Source organism: Equus quagga, unplaced genomic scaffold, assembly GCF_021613505.1.
Source record: "Equus quagga isolate Etosha38 unplaced genomic scaffold, UCLA_HA_Equagga_1.0 203_RagTag, whole genome shotgun sequence".
NCBI lineage: Eukaryota > Metazoa > Chordata > Mammalia > Perissodactyla > Equidae > Equus > Equus quagga.
The window spans coordinates 2,354,908-2,376,321 of record NW_025798627.1 but is presented as its reverse complement, the minus strand read 5'-3'; the positions used below and the strand labels follow the sequence as shown (position 1 = coordinate 2,376,321).

Below are 21,414 nucleotides of genomic sequence, written 5' to 3'. Positions count from 1 at the left end.
GCCAAATCCTATAAGTTTTTTCTAACACACTCCTACTGAGAGGCTCCACGGAGTATGTACTTCCTTGTTGCAACAATTCAATAAACCAACTTCATTAAACTACAGACATGTTCCTTGAGGTCTTTGGCTAAAGGGCATTGACAAGTTAATAAACTCTGACGTTCAAGTTCACTGTTTTTCAGCTCTAAAGTCAAATTTTTAAATGCACTTGTCAATTTGCAGATTGGACTGATTTTGTAAAAAAAAAATTATATACCTTAGAAATAAATTTTTATACTAAAGAATTGAGCTCATAGTACATATTCAATGTTCACAATTCTAAGTCAGGGGACCTAACTTAGATTTTAATAAGTATATATTAACATATAAGCCTTTGCACAACGGCAAGATAATAGACTTCAGGTACATCTGAAAAAAAACAAGACTTGAGAAAAGGACTTTGAAGAGAAACTAACTCAAGATCTTGTTAATTATTTTCCTCCTGGGAACACTATACAGACTTCTGAGACAGTCTAACATACTAAATGAGTGCTTCAACAAGTCTGAAATTCATAATTTCAATTCTCTGAGAAACAAATACATGAAAATGAATTTCTAACGTAGGTACTGGAGTTGTTCTTTTTCACATTTGTTCTCCCCTTTCACTTCACTGGCCAATAAAGCCATAATCCCTCTGCAAAATGTACAGAAAAATGACTAGGCCAGTGGTGACTATGGGGTGATAGGCTGGAGTTAGGGGGTTCCATTCCTTACCTAGTTTTGAGGGGGAAAAACACATACTCCCTAATAAGGGAGTTCATAAAAACATCTATTAACCCACAAAAAAGTCATCACATTTAATAATTGCTATGTTGTAGTTTCCAATTAAAGAAACTGGGAATCCAATCTTAACAGCATCCTCTCTGGGCATTTGGAGGTAATTAATAACTTCTGTCACTTTACTTGTAGGACGTAGTGCCCAGAAGAGATGATTCTAGGCTGTTCAGTTTTATTTTTCAACTGTGAATTTGTATTGCTAGACATAACAGAACAGTTCTGGTAGATATAATCTTGTCTCTCTGCCTGTTTGTTTAGAAAATGTAGAAATTACTTATTTGCAAAATTAAAAAAAAATCAGTCTTCCTAAAATTTTCTTCTTAAAAACAAAATGAGTTCAATAGATGAACTCATTTGTTCTCAAATTTATTTAAATAAAAGTCAGCTCCATCATTTTTCATTGAGAGAGGGATGTCATGACAGTAAGTGAAGAGAGCGCTTTATTCTCAGCCTTGAGAAATTAGTTGAACGATACCGGGAAAAGAAAAATATCAACTTTTTACATCCAATTCACTTCATTCTCCAGCTTCTAAAGCTCCTGCTCTACTGTGGCTTCCAACTGTTTTACTTTTCTCCTTACCACTTTCCAACATACTATGTAATTTACTTATTACGTCGTTTGTCTCTTTCCACTATAACGTAACGCTCACGAGGGAAGGGATTTCGCCTGTTTTGTTCGCTGCACCATCTGTAGCGACGGTACACAACAGGTGTTCAATACGTATTTGCTGAACGACTGAAAAAACGAATGAATCATTTCCTCCCGCTCAAGATATGCAACCACGAGGCTACGGACAGAAAAATACAATATCGACAGCCTAGAAAATATATTCTAACGTTAGCAGGAACAAGGCTCGGGTGGAGGCAACACCGGAGTCCCTCAGAGAAGCTCAGCGATGCACCGAGGTCAACAATAAAGCCAGCCCCAAATCCCACGGGCAGCAACTTCGCAAATGTATGAAAAGCACCTAGGTAGCTGCTGCTACTGGGTTAGAATAAAGGGTCCTTGGTTAGTAAAACTTCCCGGAGAGTTTATTCAAAATTCCCTCCAGATTCATGTCCCCCTCTGCGTCCTCCCCTCGAGGGAAGAGGGCGGGCTAACCGTCGCCGTCACAGCCTCGGCGCTCCTTCCCCTCCGCGGCCAGCAAGCTGAGGCGCCGGGGGACACGGCCACGGCGACAGCTTCCTCCGGGTCCCTCGGGTCATCGTGAACTTGAGCAGTGACACGAGGATCCAGCCCCTCCCCACCAAAGTGCGGGAGGGAAAAGAAGGCCAGCCAGCGAGAAATTTTGGCCCGCAAGCGTGCCAGCAGCGGCCTCAGAAGCCCTCAACCGCACCGCCGCGACGTCCGCCTCGTGCGCAGTCGGCCCCGCGGCGCGCGCTGATTGGCTGCCGGCGGCGCTGGGCGGGGCGCGGCGGCACGTTGCCGCGGCCCCTGGGCCCGCTCGGTCTGCCGCCCTTCCCCCTCCCCGCTCTGAAGGGCTCGGGGCGCACCCGCGGCTTCAGGGGCCCGTCCTATCTGGGCCGCAGGTGGCCCCCCGCGTCCCTCGGGCCTTCCGGTCCCCACTGACCAGTAGGGGAGAGGAGGCGTCGGCCGCCCTGGCAACCCCTCGCGGCGGGCGGCGGGGCGGAGTCCGGCTGGAGCGAGCGCAGAAGACGCCGCTGAGCGCGGTTTCGGCGGGAAAGCTGTTTCTCCCGCCGGCCCCCGCCGGGCGCACCGGGCCCCGCCGCCGCCGCCTCCCGGCAGTCCGCGAGCCCCCGGGCCGCCTACGCCCGGGCCAGTCGGTGGCCACTCCTCCCCGACCCCACGCCCCAGCCGGACGGCCTGCAGGCGGCCGCCCTTCGCGGCGGTCGACGGGCGCCCCGTCCACGTTCCTTCGCCACCGAAGAGCGGCGTTTGGGCTCTCGCCCTCGCCCTCCCCGCCCCTCAGGGTCGGAGTCTCCCTCGCCCTTTGCCGCTGGCCCGGGCCCTGGCCGCCGGACTCACCGCCCCGCACTGGCTCTCCATCTTCCTCGACGCTCTTCAGAAACCGGGGGGAACGGCCAGAAACCTGAAGTCTGAGAGGCCCTCACACCAGGGCAGCCACGCCGCGTCTCCCCACGGAGCCTCTCTCCCCCTGGCGGCGACGGCTGCAGGGGCGCAGGCTCGCACCCGGGGCCTCAACCTGCCCCCGGGGGGTGGGGAGGGGCGGCGGCGGCGCGGGCGGGCGCCGCAAGCCGCCGAGGGGTGCGGGCGGGCGGGTTCGGTGGCGGCCCGGGGTCTCGGTTCCGGGTCGTTTGAGGGGCAGAGCGGGCGGCGAGTCGGGGCCGGCGAGGGTCGTGCGGGGCCGGGGCCGCTCTGGCCTGCTTTCGGCCGGCTGGGGACGGGCGGGCGGGCGGCCCCGCAGAGCTCCATGCGCTGCGCGCCTGGCCCTCTCCGCCCCGGAGAGAAGGCGGCCTCTGGGACGGGTGGGTTTCGAGAGGTGCAGGTGACCTCAGTCTTTACTAAGGCGCGGGAAGCCGGCGGGGGGCGACTGCGGGAGCTGGTGCAAGGCGACGAGGGCACTTTCCAAACTCTGAGCCCCGCGGCCTGACGCGCCAACCTCGCGGGCTCCGGAGACGCCGCGGACGCCGCGCCGCACCTGTTGTCGCTGTCACTCAGGCCCGCCGGGCGGGCGGGCGGGGCGTCGCGGGCGGCCTGGCCGGGACCCGCGGGCCGAGAGCCGCAGAGCAGCGCCTGCCGCCGCCCCGCCGCGGAGCCGCTCGGGATGGAGCCGCCGAGCAGCGCCCGCCGCGGAGCCGCGGGTGAGGACCGTGCGCCGCGGCGGGAGCCCCGGGGTCTCCTTGAAGGAGGACCGAGTGGCGAAAAGTTTCTAAAAGGTAGCGGACCGTCATATATATCGCCGATGTCACCTGTCGACGACATGTGTATTCTGTAGCCAAGTTGTCAGTAATTACAACTAGCAGCCTAGGTAATAAAGGTGATGGTGATGGTCGCTGGCGCGCTCGGGAGTGGCCGCATCTGCCGGCTCGCAGCGGCCCTGCACGTGGCCGCGCTGTCGTCGGCGTCTCACGGGTGAGGAGCTGGAGATGCAGCGAAGTGATGTGCTTACGCTCTAGAGCTGTAGACGATAAGCGGGGATCTTTCTGACAACAGTTCCTCTTAACCGTTTTGGCATGTATTTTAAAACAATCAGCGGCGACAACTGTTAAAAGTTAACGCCAGTAATAACTTTTGTACTCTATGTTGTAAAAGTTTGACTTTGGGTTATTTTCCTTTCAAGGTAAAAGAGTTAAAAAATAAGCAGCGTGACTATATCAATTTTCAATCTTTTCAAAGATTAGCTCTCGTATTATTTACCAAAAATAAAATGGGAAACGAAATTTTTGTTTCGTTGAATACAGTTCAGCTGAAGCATCCTGAAAGTCATTATATATTTCTGCATGCAGTTTGAGCTCATTTTCTCAGGTTTTAGTTTCTGTGGAAACAATACAAACCTATTCAAATTAAAACATACTCTAGAACAGAATAATTTTGCTGTTCAGTACCATTAGAACTGATGTTCTTTGGGCATCTTTTTCCAGTGGTAATGATGGATTTGAGTAGATATTACTATTTTCTCTGTTGCCCAAGTGTTTTCCGACTAAAACCAATTATTTTTGAAGACTGTTCACCACAGTAGGTGTTCAATCTGTGACATAGAAATTAATTAACACAATTTAGAGAACACTATTTCAAGGCCTGCGTTGGGTGCTAATGGAATATACTGTATTTACCGTATGGTAACTCTCCATTCTGTTTATAACCCTTTTAATTCTTAAAGCAAGAGGAGTTTTTTATTTGAGAACTTGAGTAAATCATGTGAAATTATTCAGTTCAACTTAGTACACATTTATAGAGTCCTATTATGTGCAGTACATAAGGCTGTGTGCTGTGACAGGAAAGACCAAACGAGTTCAAACCTTTGTCCTTGAAGTATTTTCAATCTAATAATGATTATTACTCAAAATAATGATTACATCAAAATATGCTTATAATAAGATATAAGCAGAATAGGATAAGTCCTATATGAACCATGATCATAGGTCTTTGGGAGTGTGGAGGACAGCTTTGTGGAGCACAGGGTCCAAGGCTGGTAAGGGCATCGTCAAGGCTGAAATACAGGTCTGGGTGGGAAGGGGGGAGGAAAGATATTGAGTCCCTGTCATGTACCCAGCACTGGGTATGACACGTTCTTTTTTAATCATTTTGGTTATTGTCCTTTTTCTCTCTGGAAATCTGAGCCTTAGGTAAAAGTGACTCGTGTAAAGTCACATTGCTAGTAAGTGGTAGCTGCACTTTGCAAACTTAGTTCTATTTGACTCCATTGCCCTTGCACAGTGCACTCTGCCGTGTTATTTATCCCACAGTAATAAGGACATAGAATTTTATTCTGGAGACCTTTGTAAACAGAGGGCCATTGAAGGTTATTGAATCAGCAAGTTATAGAATCAGAGCCAGAATTTAGGAAGATATTCTCAGACCTGAGAGGCGTTTTTAAGGGACTGGAAAAACAGAATTGAATTAGGAGACTACTCCTCTAGTGAAAGTACTGGGGAGCTAAACAAAAGTGGCGGCAATGAGAATAAAATACTGGGAAAGGGGTAACAAGAAACCAGAGAGGAACTGAGACTGTTGGGCATGAGTGATGATGGAGAGGGCTTGGTGAGGATCCTTCAGAAGTCTCAAGTTTCAGATACTGAACGTGACGTTGACAAAGGTAAATATAAAAGTATGATATGTAACATATTGCAAACCTAAATATCCCATTTTCTTATGTTTCCGGCTAGAATCCCATTGTCTCTCATCTTTTTCCTTCACACAGTCTGCTCAGAGCATAGTTCTTGTTTCAGGGAATTGCCCAAGCCTGCTCTCCTTGTTTGCCTCCCCTTACTGGCAGTTCACCTGTTCCTGCCTCCAGTTTTCTAGCTACACTCTAACTCGTAGTATCTAATTCAGGCAGTCCTTTTCTTGATAACCCTTTTGATGCGTTCTCTAGCTTATAGACCTAGGTAACGGTTGGCCTCTGTGTTGTGGACAGTGTTTACTCGAAGGCAGGGGAGGTACCAAGGATTAAGACCTGGTTCTTGCTTGCCAGCAGCCCGTGGTCTAGTGGGAGAAAGAGCTAAGTAAATAGAAAGTTTATATACTCCATGTGCTAAGTGTAGCAGTAGAAGAGTTGCCAGGTGCAGAGAGAGCCCAGACCAGGGAGTGACTTAACTTGGCAGATAAAACAGAATGAAAAGACGTGTTTGGAAGACGCCTCTGCTTCCATTTCATTTATTTCTTGTTCCTAGGTCTATTAACCTATTGTGTTTTGGAGGATTATTAGGTGCTTTCTTTTTCTCTATGATGGTTGGATATTTGAAATAGGAGAGATGAAGGACAGGATTTAAAAGAAAATCTGCCTTAAGGAAGCAAAGAGGTCCGTTCAGATCTCCTTTTCCTCTACGGGGAACATAATACTTACACTTAGAGAGGCTGTTACAGAGACAGTCTAGGCTAGAGCAATATCTAATGTATTGGAAAATTCCTTGTAAAAATTAATTGGTTTATTTGATTATGCTGTTTACTTTGAGCAATTACTTAGACGCGAGAATATACAATATAGAACTTACTGTGCAGCATAAGGTAGGAACTCAATAAATATTTGTAGAATAAGAGACTGTCGACGAAAATAATCCATATCCAATCTATAAATGAAAATTTGGGTGAGTTTATTCTGAGCTTAAATCTGAGGATTATAACCCGGGACAGTCTTTCCACAAAGGAACAGAGCACTCCAAAGAAGTGGGGGTATAAGGGTGGTTATATACCCTCAAAGAGGATGTTTCACATAGGATTGAAATGTCCCTCCCACAATAGTCGCGAGACTGCTCTGTCGGCACAGCGATTGATGGAAATAGCAGGTAGGTCTTCTGTCTCTGTGAACACAGCAGGGTGGCAGTCTGTTGTCTCCAGCTGGGTGGTCACAGGTGAGCTGGGAGGTGAGTGCAGCAATCAGTTCCTAGCCTAAAGAAAAATGCTAATGTCGGGGGGAAGTTGCATCTTTATCTCAAGGGCCTTTGTTCTGGCCAAAGGAAATGTCTAAGCAGATATGCAATGCATGCTCAATAGCCAGTCAGGCCCTTTTGGAGGAAAAAAAAGGATGTCAGGCCGAGTTAGGTTTATACCAAATGGCTTCCTCATATACTCCAATATATCCTATTGCTTGCCATTTTTATTTGTCAAGACTAAATGAACAGACAAGCCTCACCTCACCCTCCACTTTTTCCCCACCTCTCACCATTTTACTCTTCCTTCTGGCATGAGAGTGAAGAACAGTCATTGCCAGAGAACCTTTTTCTTGATTCATTCACCCAAGTGAGGTTTGATAATTATGCACATGTTTCCAGTTGCTTTTTAGGGGAAGACCTTATGTTTGGAACATCTCACCTGCAGAATCCTTTAACATTCTCAGATACTTCCTTAAGAGCAAATAATACTATCAAACACAAAAATAAGACACATACAGCAAGACTTCAGTGCGAGAATGATCACCCAAAACATACCATCCACTCGTAGACTCTATCCTACACTGTTTGCCCTGGCTTGTCTCCCTTTATCATACCCTTTCTTGCTCTCACCTCCTATCGCTAACTTTGCTGTTTTTTTGGTTTGTTTGGGTTTTTTTTTGGTGAGGAAGATTGGTCCTGAGCTAACATCTGTTGCCAATCTTCCTCTTTTTGCTTGAGGGAGATTGTTCCTGAGCTAACATCTGTGCCAATCTTCCTCTGTTTTGTATGTGAGACTCCACCACAACATGGCTTGGTGAGTGGTGTTTAGGTCCATGCCCGGAATCTGAGCCCACAAACCCTGGGCTGCTGAAGTGGAGCTCAAGAACCTAACCACTATGCCACCTGGCCAGCCCCTAACTTTTCTGTTTTTTAACCTCTTTCCATTCTTATCTCCTCCTTAGATTTGATCTGTAGGGGAGGAAGAAGTTTCCCTCGACTCTCTTAGGGTCCCCGGCTGGGTCTGAAAATTAAGCTGACAAAGACAGATTAGCAGGAGAAAAAGCACACAAACTTTATTGAATTTTTACATGCACATGGGACCCTTCACAAAAGAGTGAAGACCTGAAGAAGTGAACAGAGTGGGAAGCTTTTATATGTTTTAGACAAACAATACATTGGTGAGGAAGTGACAAAACAAAGGAGTTTGCGCTAGAGATAGTAAATGGTGAAGAAGTAACTAGGAAGATAAGGGTTAGTTTAACAAGGTTTGTTTGCAGGTTCCTCTGGTGCTGGTCTCTGGGCTACTAAGAATCTGTCTCCAGTAAAAGGAAAATTCATTTCCTGCCTGCAGGCAGAAAAGGGGGAGCTTTTTCTACGTTTACTGCTGCTTAATTTCTTTCAACTCAAAATAATTAGTATGTCAGAGGCATATTTTGGGGTAACATTCTGGTTTCCTTCACATGCCTCAATTCATATTTCGTACACCCTTAGGCATCTTGGCAAAACTTCATATCCCTAATGTCCTATTTATGATGTTTCAAACATCTGTGTACAAACATTTGTTGAATTGCATTGTTGCTTGTTTACTCCTCCAGCAACTACAGTGTTTTCGAGTAGTGGGCAGTTGTTCTCTTGGTGCCCTCTGATCTTATGTACCTAAAACAGGCCACCATGTACTGTTGTGTAGATTACTTAATGCCTAAGGGTGTCTGGCTAAAGGAGGGAGTAGGCTGAAATCCAGCCCTTGCTGCTCCACTCACAGAACCATGTAGCCACAGGGCCCCATCCATTCAATGGGAGGGCCATTTTCTAATTCATAAAAAGGTGCTGAATGATCAGTGGCAGCCCTGCCTAAATATAGCTCCTTCACTATAATATGGTATCAGTAAACACTGATTTCCATTCATCATGCTTTACTATCACATTCTCAGACATCAGTAACTGCTTGACATTGGGAAAAATTTTTGCCTTGGTGAATGTTGAAAGTTGGGTTCCTCAGGAAACAGACTTTGAGAAATCTGACACTCTGAGAAATGCAGGACTTTTTTGGGGACCTGAGCTTAGGAATGCACCTGAGAGGAGTGAGGAAAGCAGGACTGAGAAAAGGAAGCTGATGTGATGTTGCAACCGAGTCCTCAGCAATCCTAGGATGACCTTCAAAGTTGTCTCTAGAGACCAGGCTTCCCTGCGTCACCCGACTCCCATCCAGCCATCTACAGTCATTGTGATGAGGATTTTTGGTCTGGTTACTTTTAAAACTGCAGATGAGAAACAGGCTCTGAGGAGCAGAGTTTGCTTGCCCTTTGTTGAGAGACATTTACATTGGTGGGTGAAACCTCCATCTGTAGAGGTGCCTCCCTCTCTGTGCCAGGAAGAAGGCGGGATGGCCTTATCTCTGGAAACTCTTAATGGGGAAGGCAAGGACTTAAGTTGGTTACTGTCTGGCAACCTCATGTAACTGATTTAGGGTGGTGGCTTCTGGCCTTTACTTAATCCGATTTGATTCTTATCTAAAAGTTGTGGGACCACCCAATGGCCAGATCCCACCTGCACTGATACCATTTTAACTTTTTTACATGTTCTTTCCTTTGTCTTGTAAAGAGATGGCTCACGTACCTATGCCTTAAATTTAGCCTTACTCTCTCCACCCATGTTTGCAGCAGAAGTGGCAGCACCGGCTCCTCCTGCCCGTGGGCCCTGTCCCCAAGCAGCAGCCTGAGTGCCCATGGGTCCTGTCCCCATGCCGGCAGCAGCAGCTCTGACTGCCCATGGATCCTGTCCCCATGCTATTCCACACTATTCTCTAAATAAAAGAGCAGTACTGCAGATCTTGAGAGTCCAAGAAATCTTTCTTTCTACTCCTCGGCTTACTGACCCCACATCAATTGGATGCAGGCTGCTCCCAGGGAGGACACCTGACTTTGGACAAGATGGTTTTCTTTGGCTGAGGGCAGTTTCTGGAGAGGGACTCAGCTGAGAACAACCCACAGTCTCAGCATCTGGTGGAACAGGGGCTCAGTACTGAAGGGGTATTTGCGTACACCACAGCATATGCTAAAGTGAGTTCATGCCGTCGAATGACTTTTTCTCCACAATAGGATTAAGCAGGTTACTACTGCTTGCTTTTGGTTGAAGGAAAATATGATAGAAAAGTCCAGGAAAAATCCAAACTTCTTTTTTCTTAGAGAGGGCACCTCACAAGTTGCAGATGGGATGAATATCAAGAGCATAGATTCGGTAACCTAAGATTGTGACACCGAAAGTTCAGATTGCACGTCATATTCAATGACTGCAGGCTTGAAAACATCTTTCCATGAGTTCGTTCTTTGTTGTTTCCATACTCAAGAAAATATCCATATTGGTTTTCATTAGGGAAATATAATTGGAAAACAAAAGCTTTGCCTAACCCTGAAAACCTCTCCACAAAGGTTAAAGAGACAGGAAACAGTTTCATTATTGAATGAACAGGAAACCTGTCGTGTGCATCACAGGCAATCCACAAAGATGTTGCAGAGACAGAAAGGACTCACCCCCTTATATAGGCAAGCAGATACAACCAATTATATCACACATAGTTCATCTTAATTTTAGCTGGTAATTTGGGGGACCATCTTATTGGCTTTATCCAGAGGAAAAACAAATTTTTCATACGTTTATAACAGGAGGTAATTTTCCAAAGGGAACAAGGCAACCATGCAAGTTAGGCTTGATGAAACTGGGGCTATCTGCCTTGATGTTTGCATTTCAAAAAGATGGTTCTTGAGGACATATTCCTGAGTTGTGAGACTGGCAAGTGGCTTTTTTAGCCATTATAAAGATTTGCATACATTTCCAAAGAAGAGAGGAAATTCTGAAAGACAGGAAAGGGGGAGAAGTCTCTTCCCTTATTTTCAGTGGGGAGAATTAAGCCTCTTATTTTGATTTGCATTTGCCCTCACATTGTATATCTGGATCTGTTTAAGGTTGGGTCTCCTTGAAGCACTGAGAAATTTTATAAGCAACTAAAATTCAAAGCCATCATTCAAGCATGTGGAGAGCTTCATTGACAGTCATCTGTTGATAAGCTTGGGTAATGTCAAGTTTTGACAGGCAGTATTATAATATGGTGTTTCAGTGGTGGTGGGGCTTTGGATTCTGACTGCCGTGTGCCCTGGAGGGAGTTATATAACCTTTGCTTTTCACTCCCCAAGTACGGATAAGGATGATAACATCTACTACTTCTGGCTATTGTGAAGGTTAATTGAGATAATGCATGCAAAAGTCCTAGGACAAAACCCACATTCATAAGAATAGTAAAAAGTTGATTAACTTAAGTACTTTGTTTATAATACAAATATAGTCACAGGAAAAACTCAGTTTAATTTAGTTTTTTTTAGGGTACTAGTTACTTTGACCCACTGGATTTATTAACTTAATTTGGGTATAGCTTATTTGATTATGAACTCAAAATGCCACATTTCCTTTAACTTACTCTTTTTTCCCTTGGGAACAATGGACATGAGCAATGGCTGTCCATTGTGGGAGAATGCCTTGGGAAATACCTTGACAAATGTGAATTGTTCTAATGGCTTGAATGCTGTGCTGATTCCTAGCAGAACAGACCAGTTTCTCTTCATGAAGCTTTTGCTTTGTTCCTATTTGCTTTCCTAGACTCTTCTTCATGCTTCCTTTCCTGTGATTCCACCATTAATTTCCCTTCCATCCTTTCCCCATAGCTTAATTCATTGTAAAGAAACTCCTGTCATTCTCAACATATTCAGTGAATGCTTTCTCTACCTTCTTTACCTAATAAAATATGAGTATACCCTGAGGACCTCACTCTTCTGCAGGGGTCTCAACACTTTGTACACTTTTACTGGTTTTTGAGGATTTCCAGCATCTATATTTATTTGTTTATCTATTATATATGTGTTTCACTCTACTAGTATTTATGCACATCATAAAACACACAAAAGAATTTTTAAAAGGTGAAGCAAACATTACTTTAAAATGTTTTGCTAATGGTCATTGCTTCATACTACCATTAGCTATTGTCTTAAGATACAATATCCATTTAGGGCCTTCTGTTATTTTTAGAAGTGGGTGTACATCCACATAATAAAAAGTCAAATTTTTTTTCTTGACTTCTTGTCAGATATATTGTCATTGTTTTTACCTCATAATATGGCCAGTGATGTCATTGTACAGGAAAAGGAGAAGGGTCAGCTCTGCCATTTTTGCAATGTTCACTGGAATTTCTTTTTTTTTTTTTAAAGATTTTATTTTTTCCTCTTTCTCCCCAAAGCCCCCTGGTACATAGTTGTATATTTTTCGTTGTGGGCCTTCTAGATGGCATGTGGGACGCTGCCTCAGCGTGGTTTGATGAGCAGTGCCATGTCCGCGCCCAGGATTCAAACAAACGAAACACTGGGCCACCTGCAGCGGAGCGCATGAACTTAACCACTTGGCCACGGGGCCAGCCCCCTGGAATTTCTTTAATTCATGATTTTTTCCAGGAATTTTTTAAGCCATTCATCCATTTTGAGTTAGGTTAGTTTAAACTACACAATGTAATTTTTAGATGTATTTAACTGGGTTCACGTATCAGGCTAAGTTGGCCATGTCAAATTCTCCATGTTCTGGAACTCCCAATCTCCCCTTAAAATACCTCCTTCTCTGACATAGGGATCAAGTGATGGTGCCAGTGGAACCTGCATATTAAACGTTGGCAAAGATTGATTTACTTCTTGTTCAATTTAGATAAATATAAATATAAGTCCTAATATTTTCTTACCACCCCCCTACAGGACCACTGCTCTAGTTCAATAGTTTAAGGAACATTTATTGAATGCCTGTTTTATATCATCATTGGGTTAAGTTCTTAGTGTACCAAAAAATGAGTTAGGCCTGAAATTTTACAGTCTAAAGCAGGAGGCAGACACACTTAAAAAGAAGTATCAATATAGTACAGTAGGTACAAAATGTCTGGGTTTTGGGAAGGCTTCACGGAAAAGATGATGTCTGAACTGAATTTTGAAGAAAGAATGACGGTTAGTTTAGTGAAGAGAGGTGTGGGAAAGACATTTCATGTAACCAAAGTGTGACAGCATGAAACAGCATGTGGTATTCAGTGAACTTCAAGTAGCCAGATAGTCCTAGAGTAGGAAGGAAGAGAAGTGGAGTAGCCAGAAAAGGAAGCCAGCGATATAGATAGGAGCCATGGCCACATATGCCAAAGAGCCTGGGCCCTATTCAGCTGGCACTGAGTAGCCAATAAAGCTTCATAGTGGGGAGTCAGATTTGTACTTTAAGTAAACAAAGTCAATAGACAATGGTTCTGGGAAAAAATGTTATTAAAGCAGATGATATAATGAGGATAACATCTATAATATCCTGATTGGTTTCTCTGAGAAGCCTGTGGAGTTAGAGGTGCAAAAGGTTTATTGGAAAGAAAGAAATATATGTAGAGGGAAGGGGGAAGAGCAGGATTGGGCAGGAAGAGCCGAGATACAGACCTGACAAAATCTCAGCCAGCCCAAGGGGCAGCTCTGGAGCAGTGATTGCCCGTTGGAGGCATAAACTTACATGTCTGTATTAGTCAGGAGAGGCTAGGTTCTACTACAGTTCCAAATGACCCCCAGATCTGACGAGCTTACAACAAAGATTGTTTTTTTGCTCACGTTACATGTCCATTGTAGATTGACTTCAGCTCTGCTCCATGCAATTTTCACTCAAGATCTAGCCTCAGTCTGGTGAACAGTTAATCTGGTGGCGGGGAAAATGAGATCGTTGTTAAGTATGTGCTGGCTCTTAAAGCTTCTCTTTAGAAGGGGTTCTTCCACTCATGTTTCATTGGCCAAAGCAAGTCACATGGCTGAGCCTGTTGTCAATGGGATGAGAATGTATAACCTTCCCACAGAGAGGATCAGCGAACATCTCCCAGAGTAGGAAGATCTGCTTCCTGACAGAGTGTTAATGAAGTATTTCTATGTGATCATACTGGTGAATGTTATTAATGATTGGTGAGTGTGGAGAATTAAGATGAGAAATAAGAGAAAATCCTTTTTTTGTAATTAAATCAATGCTGTTTTTCTCATCCACTGGGTGTACAGGGAAGAGATACTCCTTTTGAGTTTAATGTAGTTTCAGTCACAAATCACAGACCATTGTTTACATTTTCAGAAAACGAAAAAAACCATTTTAATCCATATTTTAAAGATAGGAAAAATTAAGTAGATGGAAGGGTAAGGCTCTATTTTGTCCACATATTTTATTTTTCTGAAGTTTAGAATTCACAGCAGTATGTTGATGATAACTGTAATTATTAAAAATCAGAAAAATATTCCTTCCTTTAGAAATGATAGTCAAAAATAATAGTGTTAAGTACTTTTTGCCTAAAGTTTAAGTATTTGCTCATAAAGAATCTTCCAAATAAATTATATCTGCAGCTCTCAGTTTAGTTATTAAAATCCCATTTGGCAATGAGGAAGTTTAAAGAAAGCTCTATAGCTTCACATTAAACTAAATGTAGTATTTTATTATATTTGTTGTTTATGACAAATAAAAATGGCAAGCAATAGGATATAGTGGAGAATATGAGGAAGCCATTTGGTATAAACCTAATTCAGCCTAATTCGGCCTGACCTTGTCTTTCCAAAAGGGCCTGACCATGGCCGTTGAGCATGCATTGTATATCTGCTTTAGATATTCCCTATGGCAAGAACAAAGGCCCTTGAGATAAAGGTGCAACTTCCCTCCCCCTCCCAACGTTGGCATTTCTTTAAGGATTAAGCATCTTTCCTTAGGCTAGAAACTGATTGCTGCACTCACCTGTGACCGCCCAGCTCGAGACAATAGACTTGCCTCCTGCTACACCCACCAAGATGGCAGACCCACTACCTGCTGTGTCCATCAAGCACTGTGCCAACAGGGCAATCTTGTGACTATTGTGGGAGGGACATTTCAAGCATATGTGAAACGTCCTGCTTGGGGGTATATAACCACTCTGTACACCTCACTTCTTTGGTGCCCTTTCTTCCTTTGGGAAGAAAGGCCCCGGGCCATGGTCCTCAGATTTCAGCTCAGAATAAACTCACCCAAATTTTCATTTATAGATTGGTTATGGATTGTTTTCGTTGACATTTATTATCTCACTTTACAGTTTAAATTAAATTTCAATCCTTTGCTTCTCCTTAATATTTCAGATGATTCCTGCAACATGCTTTTTTTCCCTTAATCTTTCAAAAACAATGTGATATTATCTGAACAGTTTCACCAGTACATTTTATGGAGAACAGAGAATGGCAGGAGTCCCAAGTGCAGTTCCACAGCTGGTGCTCCTCCACTGTGGGCTAAGGGTAGAGGCAGCTGTATCCATGGTGAGTCAGGGAGGGTGGGATTCTCACAGGGGTTAATGACACAGCAAATGCTAGCAATCCGGCTTTCATTAGACATTTGGCCTCAAATAAATTTCTTTTTTTTTAAAAGAAAGGACTCACTTTTTATAACTCCTCCTTTTGTAAAGCAGATAAACTCGTATTATGCTTAATGAAAGAACTATAAACCTGAAAACTTGCTAGGCACTAAAAAGGGCTTACAAAAGAGACCATACTTTACTCTTATCTTCTGTTTTAATTTAGAACATGCATTATGATTTTGTGTTTATTTAAATATTGCACTCTGCTTCTTCCTCTCAAAAGATTTGAGGTAGATTGCAACAAAGGCATATCAATAAGGTTAACAAGATAGGTATAAGAGTAATACATCATGACCACAGGAAAGGAGTGCCTTAGAGAAAGAAATGAGATTCAGTATTTTCTCCCAATGGGTCCTAGGATGCTGAAAAGTATTAATAAACTTCATGTCTTGGCATAAATAGGAGGAAACCCCCCCCCACCACAGGCAGATGAATTAGAATGGGGTATTTACATGGGTTGGAGAAGAAGAGGTGGAACCTACCCCATATTCCCTCCTGTATCGCAAGTGTCAGGCATCGGGAGTATGATTTGAAGAGGTTTATATTATAACTTTATACCTGGAAAAGACCCAGGCCATCAAACAAAATAGAGAAAGAAGAGAAACAAGCTTTCCTGGGGGCCATTCCAGGGGTACTAGTCTTCAATGCCTCTGTGGCTTCTGCATCAGTGGGGAGCATAATCATGACATAAACCCCAACTCCAGGATCCATGTCAAAGTAAGTTAATACATAGAAAGTAAATCAACACTGACTGTCTATTTTTAAAAGACATTTGCCCTGCACATACAGACTGTTCCCAGATGACTAGCCTGGGGCTCCCGATAGTGTATCCTAGCCTCAGAGTCTACATCGGGTGATTCCTGAGAGGGCAGTGTTAATGGACAGACCCCTGGGCATTGTGTTCTCCTGCGATCTTATAGGTTTCACAACACCTGAAAGAAGAAGCATCCATCAGACATTGAAGAACATTGGCCGTGATTAGAGATTTCTTAAATTTCTTGCCTTTCAAGTACTTTGAAGAGTTATTAGACTGGTGAATCTGGATCTAAACAATTTGTAACTTTTCATTTTTGTAGGACCATTATCCTGGAATGGAGTTTACTTGTACTTGGAAATAAAATTAGTTGACTTTTATGTTTTAGTTACTGAAATTTCCTACTTAATTGCTAATATAAGGGACAAAGGAATACCTTTCAAGAAAAAAATAAAACCTCTGAATTTTAAGAGAGTATATATTTAAGTTTTGCTTTTCTTTTATTGACTTTGTATATATTTACTCTACTATAATATTTATACTACAGATTATTCTGCAAATTCTGTTCTCTTGAACTAGCAAATTGAAATGATTACAGTGGATATCCAGGCGTGCTATGGGTGAATATAAAGGTATATGTGACTGCTGAAAATGCTGTGCTCATGTTCAAAGCATCTTTGAACTTATCAGGAGAATGGGTTCTTAATATAAAAATATTCTCTCTTACATATATGTGGGTGAGAGGATAAATGTGTTTCCTCACCCACTGATAAATCAGTCAGCCTCATACTCCATCTTGATGACATAGAGGTACTGCAGATGTTGAGAGAAGAGGTCATTGTGGCTAATGTGAGTGGTCCCATATCTGAAGGAGTGGTTTTTCAGAATAGATTTAGTCTACAGGACCGTCACTGGACTTGAACCCCATGAGCCTCGTGTAGCAGGAAGAACACAAGCTTCAAAGTCTCTGACTAGGACTGAAATCCTGGTTCCATCACTCCCTGTTGGTTCTGACTCTGAGCAAGCTTTTGACTCTTTTGATCCTTAGTTTGCTTATCTGTAAAGTGGAGATCAGAATACTTCATAGAGGCTTATCTGATACATAGCAAGCAGTTACCAGAATGAGTTCTCTTCCCCATCTCTGAATTCCTGGTAGTAAGTAGAAAATCTTAATATTCTCCCTGGGTTGTTTTTTTAGGCTCTGCATTCTGGAGTGACTTCCCTGGGCTGCAAGGACTATGTTGACATATCTGGTCTTTGATTCTAGGCTAGGTATTCTCAGGTTTGCTGCATCTGGCTAGTTTCCTATCACTTGTCTTTCAGTCTAATTCTAGATTTCAAGTCACTCCAATTTATAAGCATCCTTCTAATTTTGCAGTGGCTTGCTTTGGATCTGCTCTGATTTCTACCCTAGGATGTGTCGACGAAAACAATCCATAACCAATCTATAAATGAAAATTTGGGTGAGTTTATTCTGAGCTGAAATCTGAGGACCATGGCCCGGGGCCTTTCTTCCCAAAGGAAGAAAGGGCACCAAAGAAGTGAGGTGTACAGAGTGGTTATATACCCCCAAGCAGGACGTTTCACATATGCTTGAAATGTCCCTCCCACAATAGTCACAAGATTGCCCTGTTGGCACAGTGCTTGATGGACACAGCAGGTAGTGGGTCTGCCATCTTGGTGGGCGTAGCAGGAGGCAAGTCTATTGTCTCGAGCTGGGCGGTCACAGGTGAGTGCAGCAATCAGTTTCTAGCCTAAGGAAAGATGCTTAATCCTTAAAGAAATGCCAACGTTGGGAGGGGGAGGGAAGTTGCACCTTTATCTCAAGGGCCTTTGTTCTTGCCATAGGGAATATCTAAAGCAGATATACAATGCATGCTCAACGGCCATGGTCAGGCCCTTTTGGAAAGACAAGGTCAGGCCAAATTAGGCTGAATTAGGTTTATACCAAATGGCTTCCTCATATTCTCCAATATATCTTATTGCTTGCCATTTTTATCTGTCAGATGGAATTCTAGGATCCTTGAGGATGAGAAGTTCTATTGTGTGGGAAGCGACAGAGCCATTTTTCTTTATCAGAAATAGTTGTTTTGTTCAGTCAGAGGACTGCAAAGGTGAAGATTCTGTCCATAAACATTTACTGAGCACCTACTCTGTATCAGGTGCGGTTGTGGGAGCTGGACATACAGCAATGTACAAAATAGACAAAGTCTCTATGCACATGGAGATTATGTTTTTCACTTCAGTGGGACAGAGATAGGGGGTCAGTATGACAGAAGATATAAGTAGACAATTCCATGGACAGGATAGTTTATTCACAGTGATAAAATCCTACGAGAAAACAAAACAGAATAATATGTGCAACGTGGTATCTGTGTGGGGTTGAAGGAACAAGTTGAGATTTGTGGTCAGAGAAGGCCTTTCTGAGGTGGTGACATTTGAATTGCCAATTCATTACTCTTCTTCACATCCCTTCCCCCTGCACCTCTCAACTTCCAATCTGTCAATCAAGTGATTGCCGGGTGACTTGGTGAAAGGGTGGGAGGCGGGAACTGTGGGTGATAGTAATTTGGAAAATGGGGGTTGTTAATGGAGGATTATGAATGTGCCTGTGGCTGCTGACTTAATCAAATCTGGCTAAACCTTTCTCTTAGTCTCGGGAGTGGGGCCACAGAGTGGAATCTGTCCCCAGGTAGGAGCAGGTTCAATGGAGGGTTCAGGTTTTTTTACCTGCAAGTATGAGTATCAGGAGAAACCTTCGGCACTTATGCTAGAAGACAACAGTATGACAGACTTGCAAGATCAGGATCGAAATATTTTCTCAAAGTAGAATGAGTTAGACAATAGCCTTTAGGAATAGACACTCAGAGCAAGGGATTCAGAGGTGTGTGTGTGTAAGAGAGAGACTGAGCATGTACGTGTGTGTGCATTTGTGCCTGTACATGAGAGTGAGAGAGAAGGCTGCTAAGGGAGAGAAGAGAAGAGTCCAACTGGACATCATCAATTGAAACTTAAAAAATTTTGGACACTATATGCTGTACTTTCTGGTTTCTTTTCTTTCTTTCTTTCTTTTTTTTAAGATCACTGCCCTTAAATGTAAGTAAGGTGACACTAATTTTAATACTTTAGAAAACAAATTATTGAGGCCGGCCCAGCAGTTAAGTTCAGTCATTCTGCTTTGGTGGCCTGGGGTTCACCAGTTCAGATCCTGGGTGCAGACCTATGCACTGCTTGGCACGCCACGCCATGTATGCGTCCCACATATAAAGTAGAGGAAGATGGGCATGGATGTGAGCTCAGGGCCAGTCTTCCTCAGCAGAAAGAGGAGGATTGGTGGCAGATGTTAGCTCAGGGCTAATCTTCCTCAAAAAAAAAAAAAAAAGAAAAACATTATTATTATTATCAGAATGGTATACAAACCTGTAGGATGGGAAATCCTTGTAAATGATATCAATGCTGTAGGACGAGACATTGAGTGAGATAAATGCAGTTTTACATTTCTCAGAGGACAACCCAAGACGGACTTTTTGTTAGGGTAACAAAGAAAAATGAATCCCTGAAAGCAACTGTAGAAGACAGAAGGAAACCACAGTAATAGTTGAATATCAAAGAAAAAAATGATAAGCTAAAATAGGTTGTGTTTGTGAGCATAGCAAGTAAAAATAGTTCCTATACAAGATAGTTGAGAATTCCCTGAACTAAAGCAGATGAAGGACATGTTTTAAGTCCGGGGCCCTTTCACTTCCTTCCTCCAGTCTGTGGGTTATAAAGGCAGATCAGTTGAAAAGAAAACTGAATTGGGTTTCCTCTCCTGTCTTTTACATATCAGGAAGAAAGAAAAAAGCATTTGCTATTATGCATGCAGTTCTCAGAATCTCACTAGAGGGTGGTGTTGGTTGTAAAACCAGAGGTTACTAATTACAGGACATTCATTGCTGGGCTGCATTTATATTTAAAGAAAAGGTAAAGTACAGCCTTTTCAGTCTTCCCTAGTTGGTAAATGTCAAGTCTGAACAACAACCCCCCCCCCCCGCCGGCCCCCCACCCCGCCAAGGGCCTCCTCCAGTTCTGGCTGCTTGCAGGCCCCGAGGAGCCAGATAAAGTAGTGAAGAGATTACTGGAGGAGTTAAGTGGCAGATTCTAATTTCAGCTCCTATGCTACCTATGAGACAAGAAACTAATGCTCCCTGGGCTTTCATCTTATCTGTAAAATTAAAGGGCTGCCCTAGATGATCCCTAAATCTCCTTGCATCTCTCAAATTCTGAGATTTTAACAAATTCTGGGCCTAAAAGCTGAAGAATTTCTCATGTTCTTGGCCAAAGGAAAAAATAACATATCTGTTAAATTATCAATAATTAGGTGCCCGCCCCGTGGCATAGTGGTTAAGTTCACGGGCTCAGCTTCAGCGGCTTGGGGTTCACAGTCCCTGATCCTGGGCGCAGACCTATGCACTGCTCTTCAAGCCACCCTGTGGTGGCATCTCACATAAAATAGAGGAAGAATTGCCACAGATGTTAGCTCAGAGACAATCTTCCTCAAGCAAAAAGACAATGATTGGCAACAGATGTTAGCTCAGGGCTATTCTTCCTCACACACACACACACACACACAAATTATTAATAATTAAAATATAATTTAACGTTATAAATGATATTTAATATAGATTCTAAGATTAAAAACCCCTTTAAATTAAAATGTCAAGTCTTCTGTCCCTACCAGGGAAACTCAGAGCCATCATTTGCATCTATCTGAGCATTGTGGGGTTAATTTCAGTGACAATGCACATCATCCAAAGATGTGTTTCTTCTTGGTTGCTAGCTTGCTGGAAATGAGCAAAATATGTTTATACAGCATTATCTAGACAAAGGAGGTGGAACCATTTTCAAATAGGGATCTTTTAGGATAGAAACTAAACCCCCCACCTCACCTTGTATTTAGCCAACTTCCATCATATCTGTGGTTTGTTAGGAGTCAGCTCTCCAAAGGGATACGGTGGGTTCAGTTTCCTATTACTGTCACCTCTTTTATCTGATTTCCTTTCCTTGTAATATTTATTTACATTGCAGAGTGAACTGAAGATCTTTTCATGGAACCTAAAGCAAGTTATTCAGTTCCAGGGTTCCAGTAAACCCTGCTTTATCTCTGCATGGACTTAACTTCTAAGGGTTGGCGTGAGAGCCTGCAATTAACCCCCGATGGAGCAAAGCTGCACTCTGTCGCCTCAAACGCTTTGGTATTAATACTCAACACCCTCTTTCCTCGAAATTGCTTTTGCTTTGCAAGCTTTCCTTCCCCCACCCCTGGATTTTGTTGCATCTTCAGGCTCATTTCGAACATCTAAACTTCCCAAAATATACACGGAGCGCCTGCGGG

At 43.5% G+C, this 21,414-nt stretch overlaps 2 protein-coding genes across 3 annotated transcripts in view; one reads left to right on the top strand and one right to left on the bottom strand.

Annotated features, from left to right (window-relative positions):
• Window positions 1-2,914, bottom strand: part of LOC124233496 (protein boule-like) — a 57,827-nt gene extending 54,913 nt beyond the window's left edge. For both annotated transcript variants that reach the window (XR_006887077.1, XM_046650636.1), the window contains exon 1: window positions 2,804-2,914. Coding sequence is in view for 1 of the 2 variants with exons in the window: in XM_046650636.1 (XP_046506592.1) it covers window positions 2,804-2,824 (21 nt within the window). In the remaining variant the exon portion in view is untranslated. The remainder of the gene's footprint in view (window positions 1-2,803) is intronic.
• Window positions 2,915-3,641: 727 nt separating this feature from the next.
• Window positions 3,642-21,414, top strand: part of LOC124233455 (inactive phospholipase C-like protein 1) — a 327,640-nt gene continuing 309,867 nt past the window's right edge. Inside the window, exon 1 of the mRNA XM_046650555.1 lies at window positions 3,642-3,675. The gene's annotated coding sequence lies outside the window, so the exon portion shown is untranslated. The remainder of the gene's footprint in view (window positions 3,676-21,414) is intronic.